Source organism: Callithrix jacchus, chromosome 18, assembly GCF_049354715.1.
Source record: "Callithrix jacchus isolate 240 chromosome 18, calJac240_pri, whole genome shotgun sequence".
NCBI lineage: Eukaryota > Metazoa > Chordata > Mammalia > Primates > Cebidae > Callithrix > Callithrix jacchus.
In genome coordinates, this window is record NC_133519.1 from 11,095,058 (window position 1) to 11,113,232 (window position 18,175).

Sequence of the window (18,175 nt, forward strand, 5' to 3'; positions counted from 1 at the left end):
CTCCAGCCGAGAGTTATCTTCTGGGTTAGGAATTTCAGAGGACCTGCCGGAGTGACTCTTATCCCGAGTTCAGATCACTCAACCCAAATCTCGCAAAGAACTGAACCTAAATGGACCTGCTGAGCTACCGTACGGACGGTTGGCCAACCCGCGCGCATACGTCTTCCACCGTAGGAGGTGTCAGGCCGCCTCACGTGACCATTAGCAGCCTCCCGATTGGTTTTGCTTCTTTTCTCGCCTCTTTGATGGGCCTAATAACCCGAGAAGGTCGTGCGCATGCGCAGTGGTCGGATTTTTTTTTTTTTTTTTTTTTTTTTTTTTTTTCCCCCCGGCCACCCGGAGTGAAGCAGCCGGGTTGGGCGTTAAACAGGCCGTGGCTGGGGTAGATGGAGAGGGGGCGTTCGCTCCTCTGGGACTTTTCGTGCCTCGTTTTTTTTTTTCTGATGTGGCTTGGTCTGGACGCGGAGTCCCAGCAGCCAGCTTGAGCTTACTCTTTTGTGAAAGGGGAAAGTATCCCCTGTGGGAAGCCGTTAAACTTGGGGAGAGGGTTCTAGACGGGAGTTCTCTCCCATGCTAGGGGAATGGTGCGGCCTTGAACTGGTACAGGAGCCGGCTGGAGGTGTCTGAGGGAGGCCCCAGAGGGGGCGGGAGGTGGCCCGCAGAACGCGGGTTCTGTAAAGAGACGTGGGGAAGATTCAGTTCCAAGAAGAGGAAGAGCCGGATTGAAAGAGCCAAGCCGCTGAGGGGGAGGGGGCTGCCAAGATGGCGTCGGCCTCCTCCGGGATGTCGTCGGCGGTCGGTTTTTCATCCTTTGATCCCGGCGTCCCTTCCTGTACCTCGTCCTCAGGTAAGCCGGGCAGGGCGTGGGTAGGGAGCTGGTGAAGAATGTGGGATGGGAGGAAGAGCGAGACCTATGAGGGTTCTTGTAGCTGGGAATGTCCTAGGGGTAAGCGAGGCGGGGCGGGGGGGCGAGCTGGGCTTTCAGATAGAGATTTCTGAGCGGGCAGAAGGAGTTTGAGGAAAGGGTGAGTTTGAGAAAAGAAGCTGTCGAAAACGTCGGTTGTCTTTGAGGAGGAGGGATGGAGGTTGAAGGTGGGGGTAGAAAACGAGAAACGGAAGGGAGTAGAGAAACTGAAAAAGTCCATGGAGGTCTAAGAAGTAGAGAGGAACTAGTTAGTGTGAGATGCAGGGAGAGTTTCAGTTGATTGAGGTCTATTTGGATAAAAATGTTGACGAGAAGCCATGGGACTTAAAAGGTATTGAAGAGTTATGGGACACTTTTCGATTGCTAAAGAGGTAGGGAATCGTGAATTTTGTTAGGGGCTGGGAGTTGGTGAAGCCATCTTTTCCCTCAGACTCCCCCTAATGTTCCATCCCTTTTCACTTCGCACCCCCCAACCCCCCGGCGCGGGCAGACGCACAGACACACAGACTTTCTCAAACCAACTCCTCTGGTGACTCCCAGCTCTAAACTGCCTAACTTTGGGAAGGAATGGAACAGATGGGAAGGATGGAATGGGGTCTTGAACGGCAGTCGAGACTGCGAGAAGTGATGTTTTGGAAATTAGGCCTGAGAAGAAGAAAGATGGGTGGGGGGGTGATTGTAAGTGTTGTGGGGGAGGATTGCATAATAGAAAATGGACTGGAGGAATGCTTAAGCTGTATCAGGAGATTGGAATTTGGAGAATGGAGCCAGGTTAATGTAGACAGCTCGACGTATTAAGTTAAAAACTAATGAAGACTGAGGAAGGGCTGAGGAGGCCCACAAGAAAAGCAACAAACAGATTGTGTGTAGGAGAGATGATGTGTGTGTATTGCGGTGGGGGACGGGAGGTGAGTCAGAAACTGTTCCAGCGCTTCCATCAGAAACGTCTGGTGTTTCACAGTAACTGCTGCCTCTACACCGTGAATAGATGCTGCCAGATGTTGGATGTTTTGCTTGATTTTGGTATTTCCTCAGGCCTGGTATTGCGTTTTTGCCGTTTTGAATTGGCTGAATACGGTTCCACCTTTCACATTCCAGCTCAGATGCTGGACTATCAAGTCACAAATATCTTCTTCAATAAGCTGCAGTTTTATTTATGTATCTCTATTTTTAGTTTCTTGGGAGGGGATTTTTACCTTTACTGTAAAAGTGTTAGGGGGTCAGAACAACTCTTGCTGCATTATAATCGTGAACAAAGATAAAGTGACAAGAGTTTTTATTTTTATTTATTTTTGAAACGGAGTATGGCTCTGTCGCCCAGGCTGGAGTGCAATGGTACGAACTCGGCTCACTGCAACCTCTGCCTCTTGGGTTCAAGCGATTCTCGGCCTCCCGAGTACCTGGGATTACAGGTGTCTGCCACTACGTCTGGCTAATTTTTGTATTTTTAGTAGCCATGTTGGTTAGGCTGGTCTCCAACTCTTGACCTCAGGTGATCACCTGCCTTGGCCTCCCAAAGTGCTGGGATTACAGGTGTGAGCTACCTCGAAGGGTTTTTATTTTTTATTTTATTTATTTATTTATTTTGAGATGGAGTTTTGCTCTTGTTATCCAGGCTGGAGTGCAATGGTGCAATCTCGGCTCACCGCAACCTCCGCCTCCTGGGTTCAGGCAATTCTCCTGCCTCAGCCTCCTGAGTAGCTGGGATTACAGGCACTCGCCACCATGCCTAGCTAATATAGTAGCTCCTTAATTTGAAACCTGCTTCCCCTCTAATCTACAACCTAGAAAGAAGGGCTGTGTATGGTCCTTCAACTTCTCAATTATGAAGTCAGATATTTGCTCTGTACTGTTTGATATTTTTGTAGATCTTTATATTTTCTGTCAGTTCCTTCTGCTAACAGTTAATAATTCAGATTGTATAAATCTTTTTGTGTTTTCTTTCTCTTTTTTGAGACAGAGTATTATTCTGTCATCCAGGCTGGTGTACAGTGGTGTACTCCAGCTTACTGCAGTCTCCACCTCCTGGGTTCAAATGATTGTCCTGACTCAGCCTCCCAAGTAGCTGGGAATACAGGCATGTGCCACTAGGCCTGGCTATTTTGTGTGTCTCTGTGTGTGTGTGTGTGTGTGTGTGTGTGTGTTTAATGTATTTTTATTAGAGATGGGGTTTCACCATGTCAGCCAGCCTGGTCTCAAACTCCTAACCTCAAGTGATCCACCCAACATTTCTTTAATGAAATGTTTTTGAGGAGGATAAGATGTTTGATTCTGATGCCAAAAAAGAAAAAAGAAAAACCTATTAAGAAAGGATTTTAGGCCAGGCATGGTGGCTCATGACTGTAATCCCAGTACTTTGGGAAGCTGAGGCAGGAGGATCATCTGAGGACAGGAGTTCAAGACCAGCCTGGCCAACATGGCAAAACCCCATCTCTACTAAAAATGTAAAAATTAGCTGGATGTGATGGTGGGCGCCTGTAATCTCAGATACTCAGGAGGCTAAGACAGTAGAATCGCTTGAACTCAGGAGGCTGAGGTTGCAGTGAGCTGAGATTGCCCCACTGTACTCCAGCCTGGCCACAAAGACTTTTTTTTTTTCTTTTTTGAGACGGAGTTTCGCTCTTGTTTCCCAGGCTGGAGTGCAATGGCGGGATCTCAGCTTACTGCAGCCTCCGCCTCCTGGGTTCAAGCAATTCTCCTGCCTCAGCCTCCCAAGTAGCTGGGACTACAGGCGTGCGCCACCACGCCCAGCTAATTTTTGTATTTTTATTTAGTAGGGACGGGGTTTCACCATGTTGACCAGGATGGTCTCAATCTCTTGACCTCGTGATCCACCCGCCTCAGCCTCCCAAAGTGCTGGGATTATATGCGTGAGTCATCGCGCCTGGCCCAAAGACTTAAAAAAAAAAAGACTTTACTGGCCAGGCGAGGATCACCTGAGGTCAGGAGTTTGAGACCAGCCTGGCCAACATGGTGAAACCCATCTCTACTAAAAATATAAAAGATAAGCTACTGGGGAGGCTGAGCAGAAGAATAACTTGAAGAGGCTGAGGTTGCAGTGAGCCAAGATCACCCCATTGCATTCCAGCCTGAGTGAAAAGAGCGAGAGTTCATCTCAAAAAAAAAAGAAAAGAAAAAGGATTTTATTTGTGATTAGAAGAGATTACTTCTCTGTCTGAATGGTACCAGAGGAATTAGAAAGTTGGCAGGAACGAGTGATGGTTTATGAGTTTCTAAATTGTTAAAGGCTAGAAGGTTAGCTCTGTAGAAATTCAAGGAGTGTGTGTGTCAACCATCCTAAAATCATTTATTGTTCTTAGATGTTTAGCTGACTTTCACTTAAGTTTTGGTGAAACTCTGAAATCCTAAAGGACAGTGTTCTCTGGCGATGTTGAAAATGGATATAAAACAAAAATGTCGTAGTCCAAGGACAGATTGACAGGTTTTGATAAGCCTTTCATAACTTTAGGCACTCCAAATCTTCTGGCATTTAAATTGGGAAGAAGAGTTTATTTAGGAGAGTTTGTTCCCTGCCAGTGTTCCCTGTCTAGATCGTTTCACCATTAAGCCAGAGCCAGACTTTCATACTGCCGATAAGTGAAATACATGGGGTAAAGCAAACCCTACGTTCTAAGAAACATTTAACATCTTTTCCTATTGGAGCAATTACCATGTTTGGATTTGGAGGAGGCCATTATAAACTTTCCATAGTTTATCAATAGCTTGAAATTTACCTACTTTTTGCCCCCCCCTTTTTTTTTTTTGAGTCTCACTCTGTCGCCTAGGCTGGAGTGCAGTGACGTGATCTCAGCTCGCTCCAACCTCCACCTCCTGGGGTCAAGGGATTCTTCTGTCTCAGCCCCCTAAGTAGCTGGGATTACAGACACGCGCCAACATGCCCGACTAATTTTTTTGTATTTTTTTTTGAGACGGAGTTTCACTCTTGTTACCCAGGATGGAGTGCAATGGTGCGATCTTGGCTCACCGCAACCTCCACCTCCTGGGTTCAGGCAATTCTTCTGCCTCAGCCTCCCGAGTAGCTGGGATTACAGGCACGCGCCACTATGCCCAGCTAGTTTTTTGTATTTTTAGTAGAGACGGGGTTTCACCATGTTGACCAGGATGGTCTCGATCTCTTGACCTCGTGATCCACCCGCCTCGGCTTCCCAAAGTGCTGGGATTACAGGCTTGAGCCACCGCGCCCGGCCGTTTTTTTTTTTTGTATTTTTAATAGAGGATGGAGTTTCACCATGTTGATCAGGCTGGTCTCGAACTTCTGACCTTGTGATCAGCTCCCCTTGGCCACCCAAAGTGCTGGGATATAGGCTAGAGCCGCAGCGCCCAGCTCTACTTTTTCCCCATTTTCCACCATGAAGAGAGAAAAGTTTCTGTCTTGGAGAATTGATTTGAAGATCGTGCCACTGCATTCCAGCTAAAGGAAAAAGAAGCACTTGAAACCTTAAATAATCAGGAGCTGTAACTCCTTTTGCTTCAGACTAGAACATTTTTTAAAAGATCATCACTCACCTATATGATTTTATCATGAGCACAAATGATGTAACTTCACAGCTGCTTACCTGACTTCCCCCACCCTTAACTGCTCAGGGAAAGCCAGAGGATACAGGATTTTTGAGGATACATTTTTGCTTGGAAACTATAGTAGGGACAGCCTCATCAGTCCGTGATTCTGATGGCTTTGTTCTTCCAGGAGAGCCCTACCTATAAACTGCTGTAATCTGTTAATTCTAGTAGTGGGGATTCTTGTTGATTTTTTTTTTTTTTTTTTTCTGAGTTGGAGTTTTCGCTGTTGTTCCCTGGCTCAAGTGCAATGGCACCATGTCTGCTCGCTGCAAACTCCGCCTCCTGAATTCAAGCAATTCTCCAGCGTTGGCCTCTCAAGTAGCTGGGATTATAGGCACCCACCACCATGCCTGGCTAATTTTTTTTTTTGTATTTCTAGTGGAGATAGGGTTCCACCATGACCTGGCTAGTCTGGAACTCCTGACCTCAGGTGATCCAGCCACCTCAGCCTCTCCAAGTGCTGGGATTAAGGGTGTGAGCCACTGCACCTGTCCTGTTGATGTTTCTTTCATCTATGTTCTGTTGTGTACAGTGTAAGCCATTTGTAAACTGATTTCTTTCCCAGTTCTTCCTCGTAGTGTAAAGTAAAGCAGTTTAGATCATGTTGAGTGAGAAACTGAAATTTGGAAATGTAAACATAGGACACACTGTCAGAATATCACCAGGTGTCATTTTGGTTGATTTTTTTCTCTTTTTTGCTTTTTTGTTATTCTTTGTTGATATTTTATAAGTAGGGATATACTTTCCTGTTTACAGGGATTTTGACACCCTTCACCCACCCCTTTTTCCTTTTGTCACCTTGATATATTCTACCAGAAAACTGACATCAGAACGTCATTGCTTCTGATTTATATCTGCAATGGCTGCTCAAGCCCGATGTCAAGTATAATTAACTAGTTTTACAGGCATCCAGTTTCTGATATTGATAATGTGTACTTACAAGGTAGCTTTGAATATCAAAATAGTATGTTTTGCTTGTTAATGTCTGTGGGCTTTTATAGGTTAATTTAAAACTCTTTGATTAATACCTTCTATTAAATGTGTACTACCTAATAGCTATTAAGTATTTTATTAGCCTGTTTTTCTTTGACAATAAAATGGAAACTATAGCCTATGAAGTGAACAACAGAGATAATACCAGGCCAGCCAGCAGACTGAGGAGAGAGAAGGTGGTAATTTTATCCCTTAAGTTGGACATTGTTCTCTCCTAGAATTTTATTTATCCATTTATTTTTTTGAGACAGAGTCTTACTCTGTTGCCCAGGCTACAGAGCAGAGCGGTGTAGTGTAGTGGCAAGATCTTGGCTCACTGCAGCCTCCACCTCCCAGGTTCAAGCAATTCTCCTGCCTCAGCCTCCCAGGTCACTGGGATCACACAGGTGTGTGCCACCATGCCTGGCTAATTTTTGTATTTTTGGTAGACACAGGGTTTCACCATATTGGCCAGTCTGGTCTTAGATTCCTGACCTCAAGTGATCCACCCACCTTGGCCTCTCAAAATGCTGGGATTACAGGCATGAGCCACCGTGCTTGAAATATGCCTGAAATATGTTCGTTGTAACCCAGCCAAATTCATTGCTTTTTCTTTTTTTTGAGACAGAGTTTCTCTCTGGTTACCCATACTGGAGTGCAATGGCGCGATCTCGGCTCACCGCAACCTCTGCCTCCTGGGTTCAGGCAATTCTTCTGCGTCAGCCTCCTGAGTAGCTGGGATTACAGGCACACGCCACCATGCCCAGCTAATTTTTTGTATTAGTAGAGATGGGGTTTCACCATGTTGACCAGGATGGTCTTGATCTGTTGACCTCGTGATCCACCCGCCTCAGCCTCCCAAAGTGCTGGGATTACAGGCTTGAGCCACCGTGCCCGGCCCTCATTGCTTTTTCAAGATAGATAGAACCAGATTTGGAAATAGAATTGGTAGGTGGCTATCTGCCAAAAATTTCAACTCCCTCTTGGCCATGGGTGACTTATTCAGGAAACCCAGGTCTTTTATGGAAGGATTTTGATTTTTTTTTTTTTTTTTGTAGTTTCAAAGAAAGTTTTGGTGCCAAGGGATACATATTTGAGGTCTGAGAGTCATGAAATTTGTTTTGCAGGACTAGTTGACTAGAGGAAAATGTAGTTATTTTTATTTAACCCTTTCATCTTCCAAATTAGGAAACTGAGGTTCAGAGAGATTGTTACTGGGGCAATGATGTTGCATAAAGGCTGTATGTTACCAAGATTAATCTTAATAAATATATCATTCTTTGATATACTGCTTTTAGTTGGTTATTAACTGAGGTGACCCCCAGTAGATCAGATTGCTTCCAGCTTTTGTTTCTAGTAGCATCCTTGCACTTCTGACTCTTTCCTAGCAGATCCTTAGGAAAAATTCACACCGGCTAGGAAACAAAATTTAGCTTTTCTCTGAGATGTGGCTTGGTTTTCTTAATTCGTTTGATGTAGTCATTATTGAGGATGTTGTGATGGTACACTGTTTTTTTTTGTTGTTGTTTGTTTGTTTTTTGACATGGAGTTTCACTGTTGTTACCCAGGCTGGAGTGCAATGGCGTGATCTCGGCTCACTGCAACCTCTGCTTCCTGGGTTCAAGTGATTTTTGTGCCTCTACCTCCCGAGTAGCTGGGATTACAGCTACCTGCCACCATGCCTGGCTAATTTTTGTGTTTTTAGTAGAGACAGGGTTTTGCCATGTTGGCCAGGTTGGTCTTGAACTCCTGACGTCAGGTGATCTGCCCACTTTGGCCTCCTAAGGTGCTCAGATCATAGGCATGAGCCGCTGCACCCGGCCCTTTTTTTTTTTTTTCCTTGAGATTAGATCTCACTCTGTCTCCCATGGTGGTATCCAATGACATGATCATAGTTTACTGTAGTCTTAAACTCCTGGGCTCAAGTGATCCTCCCACCTCAGCCTACACAGAATTACAGGCATGGGCCACAACACTTGGTTATTTTTTTTTTTTAAGTAGAGACAGAGTCTCACCATATTGCTTGGTCTGATCTCAAACTCCTGGCCTAAAGCCATCCTCCTTCTCAGCCTCCCAAAGTATGGGGATTATAGGCATGAACCACCGTACTTGACATGGCTAATTTTTGTATTTTTAGTAGAGATGAGGTTTCACCATGTTCGCCAGGATGGTCTTGATCTCGTGACCTCGTGATCTCGTGATCCTCCCTTCTTGGCCTCCCAGAGTGCTAGGATTACAGGCGTGAGCCACCATGCCCAGCCGGCTCTCCATCTTTATCAACTAAGAGTCCACGAGAGTTAGCATTTTAATTTCAAAAAAGCTGCTTATCTCTTTGTGCTCTCTGTAGGAACTATTCACACACACACACACACACAAACATGCATTTTGAGATGGAGTCTCTCGCTGTCGCCCAGGCTGGAGTGCAGTGGTACCATCTGGGCTCACTCCTGGGTTCCAGCCATTCTCCTGCCTCAAGCACTTGAGTAGCTGGGATTATGGGCATGTACCACTATGTCCAGCTAATTTTTTTTTGTATTTTTAGTAGAGGTGGGGTTTCTCCATGTTGACCAGGCTGGTCTTGAACTCTTGACATGAGGTGATCCACCTACCTTGGCCTCCCAAAGTACTGGGATTACAGGCATGAGCCACCACACTCAGCCTTACTGACATGTTTATGTAGTAGCGTTGGTAGGTAATGAATTGGGCCTCTGGGATTGTTTCCCTATGACCTGTTTGGGCAAAACTCCAGTTGTCTGAGGAATGCATATCCAGCCAGCCTCTAGCGTCCGCTAATTATATGTGTATTTCAAACATTAAAGTCAGTCACACATTGCTTCTTGGTTTCTCATCAGTAGATGATGTCATTGCATCTCTGACAGAAATGCTTCTGCTCTGAAAGTGCAGGGAGAGGCTGTGCTATTAAGGCCAACTCTGTTTTGTTCCACACACTAGGGTGAGGGGAACTCATTTCAGAAGTATTTGGCTGGGCACTGTGGTTTAGACCTGTAATCCCAGCACTTTGTGGGGCCCGAGGCAGGCAGATTGCTTGAGCTCAGGAGTTTGAATCCAGCCTGGGGAACATAGTGAAAGCCTGTCTCTACAAAAAAATATAAAAACTAGCCAGGGCTGGGCACAGTGGCTCACGCCTCTAATCCCAACACTTTGGGAGGCTGAGGTGTGGATTGCCTGAGATCAGGTGTTGACCAGCCTGGGCAACACGATGAAACCCTGTCTCTACTAAAATACAAAAAAAATTAGTCGTGCATGGCATCGTGCGCCTGTAGTCTCAGCTACTTGGGAGGCTGAGGCAGGAGAATTGCTTGAACCCGGGAGGTTCAAGTGAGCCAAGATTGCACCACTGCACTCCAGTCTGAACAACAGGAAGACTGTCTCAAAAAAATAACAAAAACAGAAACAAAACTAGGCGGCATGGCCGTGTGTGCCTATAGTCTCAGCTACTCTGGAGTCTGAGGGGAGAATCACTTGAACTTGAGGTTGGGGCTGCAGTAAGCTGTGTACCTGCCACTGCCCTCTAACCTGGGTGACAGAGTGTGACCTTGTCTCAAGACCAAAAAAAACCAAAAAACTTCAAGATACTTTGTTTATGTTATCTCTTTAAGTGATCTCTTAAATATCTGTGTGACTAGGGCAGTGGCTCATGCCTGTAATCCCAGCACTTTGGGAGGCCAAAGTGGGTGGATCAGTTGAAACCGGGAGTTCGAAACCATTTTAAAGTTCAGCTCATTTCTTCTTTCTTTTTTCTTTTTCTTTTTCTTTTTTTTTTGAGTTCAGCTCATTTCTCATTCTGAAATTTGCTTTTTTCACACTTCTCAGAATAATATTATGGATTTTCTCTTCCTTTTCATTTTCTCCTTCCTCTCAATAGTGAATCTTGGTCTCCAGTGACCGGAGAGTAGCAAGCAAATTTATGGAGAATCATAGTGGAGTTTGCCATGTGACTAGAAATCACCTTCCTCATTACCTCTTCACCACAAACACAATTTAGGGTGGAGCCAAGGACCAAAATGGAATGCTTCCTTAAGACTAGTGCAGTTACTCAGAAAAATTGTTGTGGCATGGTGGGATGATTAGACTTTGCCTTTTTTTTTTTTTTTTTGAGATGGAGTTTTGCTCTTGTTGCCCAGGCTGGAGTGCAGTGGTGCCATGTTGGCTCACTTCAGTGTCTGCCTCCTGGGTTCAGGTGATTCTCCTGCCTCGGCTTCTGGAGTAGCTGGGATTACAGGTGCCTGCCACCACACCCAGCTGATTTTGTATTTTTATTAGAGACAGGGTTTCTCCATGTTGGTCAGGCTGGTCTCGAACTCCCGACCTCGGGTGATTCGCCTGCCTTGGCCTCCCAAAGTGCTGGGATTACAGACATGAGCTACCATGCCTGGCCTGACTTTACCTTTTTTAAAAAGTAAAATTTGTGGCCAGGTGTGGTGGCTCACACCTGTAATCCCAGCACTTTGGAAGGCTGAGGCAGGTGGATTACTAGGTCAAGAGTTCAAGATCAGCCTGGCCAATATGGTGAAACCCTGTGTCTACTAAAAATATAAAAAATTAGCTGGGCATGGTGGCATGTGCCTGTAGTTTCATCTGCTCAGGAGGCTGAGGCAGGAGAATTGCTTGAACCTGGGAGATGGTGGTTATAGTGAGCTGAGATTGCACCACTGCACTCTAGCCTGGGTGACAGAGCAAGACTGTCTCAAAAAAAATGTATTTTTTGTGGTACAGCTCCTTGCAGAGCAAAGCTACCCTATAGGCAGTGTGTCCAGAGTAGCCTTGACATGTATTTTAGCATGACTTGACTGGGCTGTTTTCACTTTGGGGTTTGACTTGACTGGTTCTGCTGTTCTGGAATTATTTTAGTAATAGTGATTTCCTTGCTTAATTTCATAATTTAGAAACTAGCTTTTTAATATTTTTGAAATCTTGGCATCCAGGAGATATGCTGAAATTGGAGATCCCTGTTTTATAGGAGACTGTTGATTTCTGAAGGATATGGTTCCCTTTTTAAGAGGGAATCTCTTATCTGTGCTGGTACAGGTTTATTTCAGGTGGTATAGGCATCTGAAAGTAATATGTAGTTGAGAAAGAGGATATGAGAACATAAGACTTATTTTCACCTCAGGATTGTCAGCAGCGTTCCTGGCATTTTCTTTTCGTATGCTTTCTTCTCCCTTATCTTTGAAATAGCATAACATGGTTGTAATGAGTTTGAGGGAATATGTGTGTGGGGAGTGTGTTGGTTTGTATGTGTGGGACTGTTGAGTAGTGGTTTATTGGGAAAAATGGGGTGTAAAGCAAAGAGAATGACAGTAAAGCCATTCCTTTTCTTTAATTGTTAAATTATGTAAGGTACACATTAAAATATTTGTTACAGAAAGTTTATATAGGTAAGGAAAAATATAAAGTTACAAAATAAGCCTATTCCTGCTATCAAGAAATGGTCATATTTTAACATTTTGGTATATAATCTTTTGTACCTTTTGTATGTGTATAAGTACATGTGAATTTATAGATAAATGTTTTACAGGAAATGGTATTATACCATATAATATAATATGGTATAATACCATATAATATAATATGGTATATTATATTATCATATAATATAATATGGTATAATACCATTGTATAATATAATATATATAATAAATAATTTGACCTTTTCCCACTCAACAATGTATTGATATCCTGTTATTAAATATACGTAAAAATAATGGTTATATAGTATTCCATTTTATGACTACACCATGACGTGTATTATCAGTCCCTTATTGTTCATTTAGATTTGTTCCAATAATGGGATCTATGCTATTATATATACACTGCTGTAATAAATATCCTTATATATACATCTTTGTTCGCTTCACTAATTACTAAGATAACTTAGTAACTTAGTACTTCTTGGTCAGATTGTACATAATGATTTTTAAGGCCTTTTGCTTTTTTTTTTTTTTTTTTTTTTTGAGATGGAGTATCGCTATGTCACCCAGGCTGGAGTGCAGTGGCCCAATCTTGGCTCACTGCAACCGCTGCCACCCAGGTTCAAGCGATTCTCATGCCTCAGCATCCCTAGTAGCTGGGATTACAGGTACACGAACTCCTGGTCTGGAACTCCTGACCTCAAGTGATACACCTGCCTTGGCCTCCCAAAGTGCTGGGATTACAGGCATGAGCACTTTGCAAGTTAGTTCCAAATTGCCCTCAAGGAGCAGAAGACTTTTAAACAAAATCTGCCTTGAGGCAGAGGCTGTTGCCCAGACTGGAACAGAATGGCATGATCTCAGCTCACTGCAACTTCTGCCTCCTGGGCTCAAGCCATCTTCCCACCTCAGCCTCCTGAGGAGCTGGGACTACAGGTGTGCACCACCACACCTGGCTAAATTTTTGTATTTTTAGTAGAGACGGGGTTTTGCCATGTTGCCCAGGCTGGTCTTGAACTCCTGGCCTCAAGTGATCCACCTGACTTGGCCTCCCAAAGTACTGGGATTTTTTTTTTTTTTTTTTTTTTGAGACAGAGTCTTACTGTGTCACCCACCCTGGAGTGTAGTGGAGCAATCTTGACTCCTTTCAACCTCTGTCTCCCAGGTTCAAGTGATTCTCCTGCCTCAGCTTCCTGAGAAGCTGGGATTACAGATGGCCACCACCATGCCTGGCTAATTTTTATATTTTTAGTGGAGATGGGGTTTTACCATGTTGGCTAGGAGGCTGGTTTCCTGAACTACTGACCTCAGGTGATCTGTTCACCTCGGCCTCCCAAAGTGCTGGGATTACAGGTGCGAGCCACAACACCCAGCATTCTTTTTTAAAAGATACGCCTGAAATGTTTTGCCATCTGAATTCATTCCAGAGTGAAATGAAGTACAAGTTTTGTGACTGCTCCTAGAATTTTTGTGCCAGAGCTTCTCCTTCTGTCATTTTTTGAACATTTACCTAGAATTACAAAAAAATCATTTCACAATATGGTGCTAGGAGTCTGATCAGGTCCAGTTCATAATTTTAAACTTTAGAGCTTTAAAAACATGTATGCTTATTCTGCTGTAAGCAAATGGAACCCCAGAGGAGTAAGTGGTAACTTTCTGTTTTTCCTTATTAGGTTTCAACTTTCTGTGCTGTGGGGTCAGCCATAAGAGAGGTAGATCTGATGTGTATCTGTGCTAAGAAGCATGAGCTACTCACAGTAACTAGCAGCCAACTCCTCTTCCCGTAACAATTGCAGACTTCTTGTAGTGGTAGTTCATGGTTGTCCTCTGAGAAGATTTTGGATGTCTTACAAGCATTATTTGACTCTAGTCCCCATATCCCACTGCCCTCTCCAAAAAAGATGTTATCTTAACATAGAAATATCTTTTCTCACAATTCTTCAGTATATTATGAATAAGTGCCTACCTTTTTGTCTCCCATGAAATTTTTCTTTGTATTTTATTTTATTTTTTTTTTGAGATGGAGTTTCGCTGTTGTCACCCAGACTGGAGTGCAATGGCACGATCTCGGCTCACCGCAACCTCCGCCTTCTGGGTTCAAGCAATTCTCCTGCCTCAGCCTCCCGAGTAGCTGGGACTACAGGCGCGCACCAACATGCCCAGCTAATTTTTGTATTTTTAGTAGAGACGGTGTTTCACCTTGTTGACCAGGATGGTCTTGATCTCTTGACCTCGTGATCCACTCGCCTCGGCCTCCCAAAGTGCTGGGATTATAGGCGTGAGCCACCGCACCCGGCCTGTCTCCCATGAAATTTTTCTATGACTTCATTTCCTTTTGTTTCAGTAAACCAGTCTCAACTCTTTTCCTTTTCCCTTTCTGTTGTACCTCTCATTTCCCCTGACCCTTCCTGTCCTGTAGATGGCATTTCATAAATCACAATGATAATAATAATTGCTAGAATTTATAGAGCATTTATTGTTGATTAAGTAGACCATTTATTATAGATTAGCCTATAGGTAACTTGTTTAATTCTCATAACAACCTTATGAGGTACATGTTGTTACTTCCACATTTTGTAGATAAGGTAGGGCAGTCTGCTCTAGAGAAATTTTAACCAACCTACTCAAGGTTACCTACTTAGTAAATGCTTTTTTTTGAGTTGGAGTTTCACTCTTGTTACCCAGGCTGGAGTGCAATGGCACGATCTCAGCTCACTGCAACCTCCGCCTCCGGGGTTCAAGCAATTCTCCTGCCTCAGCCTCCCGAGTAGCTGGGACTACAGGCATGCACCACCATGCCCAGCTAATTTTTATATTTTTAGTAGAGACGGGGTTTCACCTTGTTGACCAGGATGGTCTTGATCTCTTGACCTCGTGATCCACCCGCCTCGGCCTCCCAAAGTGCTGGGACTATAGGCGTGAGCCACTGCGCCCAGCCAGTAAATGCTCTTTTTGAGACAAAGTCTTGCTCTGTCACCCAGGCTAGAGTTCAGTGGTGCAGTCTCAGCTTACTGCAACCTCTGCCTCCTGGGCTCAAGCAATTCTTGTGCATCAGCCTCCAGAGTAGCTGGGACTACAGGGGCGCATCACCACGCCCAGCTAATTTTTGTATTTTTAGTAGAGACAGGGTTTCTCCACATTGGCCAGGCTGATCTTGAACTCTTGGCCTCAAGCGACCCACCTGCTCGGTCTCCCAAAGTGCTAGGATTACAGGCTTAAGCCATTGTGCCCCGCTGTAAATGTTAAATCTAGTATGCAAACCTAACAAACCTAGGTGTTCTGATTTCTTTTTCTCTTTTTTTTTTTTTTGGTTTTGTTTTCCCCGGGATATAGATTTTGAGGTGTTCTTATTTCAGAGCCTGCAGTTCTACCCACTATGCTGCTCCCCTCACTAATTTGAAAAGTCTGTGTGTGAACTAACTTGACTTTAAATCAGGTTAAATATTTGTTGTTACTCTCTGAACCAAGAGTCCTTGGGGTGAAGGAGAGAATAGTACAGAAGGAAACTTCTGACCTTAGCCTTCCTAAATCAACAAAATTCTGAGCTCCTTTATGCATAGTAGGTGGAATTATTGTTATTCTTTCAGAAGCATTTTAATTTTATTAATGTATTAATTTATGTATTTTGAGACAGGATCTTGTTCTGTCACCAAAGCTGGAGTGCAGTGCCGCAATCATAGGTCACTGCAGCCTTGACCTCCCAGGCCCAAGCCATCTTCCCACTTCAGCCTGTCAAGTAGCTGGGACTACAGATGCATACCACCCATCATGTCGGCTAATTATTTTTTCTTTTCTTTTTTAAGATGGAGTCTTGCTCTGTTGTCCAGGCTGGAGTGCAGTGGCATGATCTCATCTCACTGCAACCTCCACCTCCCGGGTTCAAGTGTTTCTCCTGCTTCAGCCTTCTGAGTAAATGGGATTACCAGGCACTTGCCACCATGTCCAACTAATTTTTGTGTTTCTTTAGAGATGGGATTTCACAATGTTGGCCAGGATATTCTTGAATTCCTGGCCTCAGGTGATCTACTACCCACCTTGGCCTTCCGAAGGGCTGGCATTACAGGCGTGAGCCACCGTGCCTGGCTGTGTTAAAATTGTTAATGTCTTTTTGGACAAAAAAGGTACTTTATATGCTAGTGAGGACCTTAACATCTGTAAAACTGATTTCAAGGATCAGACTTGGAAGTTTCTGCTCTTCTAGAATATTGGCATTGCCTAATTCAGAGGTAATCTCTCTAAAAGAAAGGTACTTTCCTACTCTTTGCCAATGATGTTGATAAATGTTGCTAGAGGAACAGTGTTGTTAATTTCCTTGAAAGGACCTGAAGGAGGACAACTGAATTCCTAATCCTCTCTATCAATGAAAGTGAAACATTTCCGGCTGGGCGCAGTGGCTCACGCCTATAATCCCAGCACTTTGGGAGGCCGAGGCGGGTGGATCACAAGGTCAAGAGATCGAGACCATCCTGGTCAACAAGGTGAAACCCCTTCTCTACTAAAAATACAAAAATTAGCTACACAGGAGGCTGAGGCAGGAGAATTGCTTGAACCCAGAAGGTGGAGGTTGCGGTGAGCCGAGATCGTGCCATTGCACTCCAGTCTGGGTAACAACAGCGAAACTCCATCTCAAAAAAAAAAAAAATGAAACATTTCCTTGTCTCAAGGAAAAAAAGAGTACCTTGAGGGAAATGTGTTCATATTGTCCATTAGTAAATCTGAGATTTATTTAGTTTGTTAGAGCATTCTAGTTCCATTGGTGCTTTCTTGTTCCAACTATATTCTAGATGGCCAGGAAATTAAAAACCAAAGATGATTTAGAAGAATGTATTGAATTAGGAATTAGGAATGTGGGTTCTAGTTTTGGCTCTGTCACTGCCTGTGCTTTGATTTTGAGCCCATTCCTTAACCTCTTCCTCTGTGCTCTTATAATAAAAGGGATTAGACTAAAAATCTCTTTCTGAATGATTTTGTTCTAATATAAGTGGTTATTGCTTTGTAATAAGTGGTTTCATCGTGAAAATTGGAAAGTAGGCTGGGCGCAGTGGCTTACGCCTGTAATCCCAACACTTTAGGAGGCCGAGGTGGGCGGATCACTTGAGGTCAGAAGTTCAAGACCAGCCTGGCCAACATGGTGAAACCCCATCTGTACTAAAAGTACAAAAATTAGCCAGGCATGCTGGTGTGCACCCATATTCTTGGCAGAGACAGGAGAATTGCTTGAGCTCAGGAGGTGAAGGTTGCAGTAAGCCGAGATCTCGCCACTGCGCTCCAGCCTGGGTAACACAGCAAGACTCCCATCTCAAGAAAGAGAGACAGAGGAAGAAAGGGAGGGAGGGAGGGAGGGAAGGAGGGAGGGAGGGAAATTGGGAAGTAGGTCTGGTGCCGTGGATTATGCTTTTTTTTTTCTTTTTGACACGGAGACTGCAGTGGTGCAGTCTTTGCTCACTGCAACCTCCGCCACTCGGTTTCAAGCTATTCTGCCTCAGCCTCCTGAATAGCTGGGATTACAGGCGCCCATCACCATGCCGACGAATTTTTGTATTAGTAGAGACGGGGTTTCTCCATGTTGGCCAGGCTGGTCTCTAACTCCTGACCTCAGGTGATCCACCCACCTTGGCCTCCCAAAGTGCTGAGATTACAGGCATGAGCCACTGTGCCTGGCTGGATCATGCTTCTAATCCCAGTACTTTGGGAGGCTGAGATGGAAGGATCGCCTCAGTCTCCTGAGAAGCTGGGACTACGGGTGTGTGCCACCACAGCCAGCTAATTTTTGTATTTTTAGTAGAGATGGTGTTTCACCATGTTGGCCAGGATGTTCTAAATCTCCTGCCCTCGCGATCCACATGCCTTTGTTTACCAAAGTGCTGGGATTATAGGTGTGAATCACCGAGCCAGGCTGAAGCTCTGTCTTTATATATTCTTTCCTTTTTTTGTTTTTCTTTGCTGAGATGGGATCTCCCTATGTTGCCCAGGCTGGTCTCAAACTCCTGGGCTCAAGTAATCCTCCCATCTTTGCCTCCCAAAGTGCTGGGATTATAGGTGTGAGCCACTGTGCCCAGTGCCTGTCTTTATTTATTTATTTATTTTTGAGATGGAGTCTCACCCTGTCACCCCGGTTGGAGTGCAGTGGCATGATCTCAGCTCACTGTAACCTCTGCCTCCCAGGTTCAAGCAATTCTTCTGCCTCAACCTCCCAAGTAGCTGGGATTACAGGTATGTCCCACCACGTCTGACTAAATTTTTGTATTTTTAATAGAGACCAGGT

The 18,175-nt window shown here is 44.4% G+C and overlaps 1 protein-coding gene across 15 annotated transcripts in view; it reads left to right on the top strand.

The window, feature by feature from the left end:
• Positions 1-338: 338 nt before the first annotated feature.
• Positions 339-18,175, top strand: part of PIP5K1A (phosphatidylinositol-4-phosphate 5-kinase type 1 alpha) — a 50,939-nt gene continuing 33,102 nt past the window's right edge. For 9 of the 15 annotated variants that reach the window (XM_008984338.5, XM_035279604.3, XM_035279603.3 and 6 more), the window contains exon 1: positions 339-847. In XM_008984338.5, the coding sequence (XP_008982586.1) occupies positions 763-847 (85 nt within the window). In that variant the 5' untranslated portion in view covers positions 339-762. Of the gene's footprint in view, positions 848-13,583; positions 13,623-18,175 lie in introns of all 15 variants that reach the window. The other 6 variants (XM_008984335.5, XM_002759939.7, XM_017966258.4 and 3 more) reach the window with 1 other exon arrangement.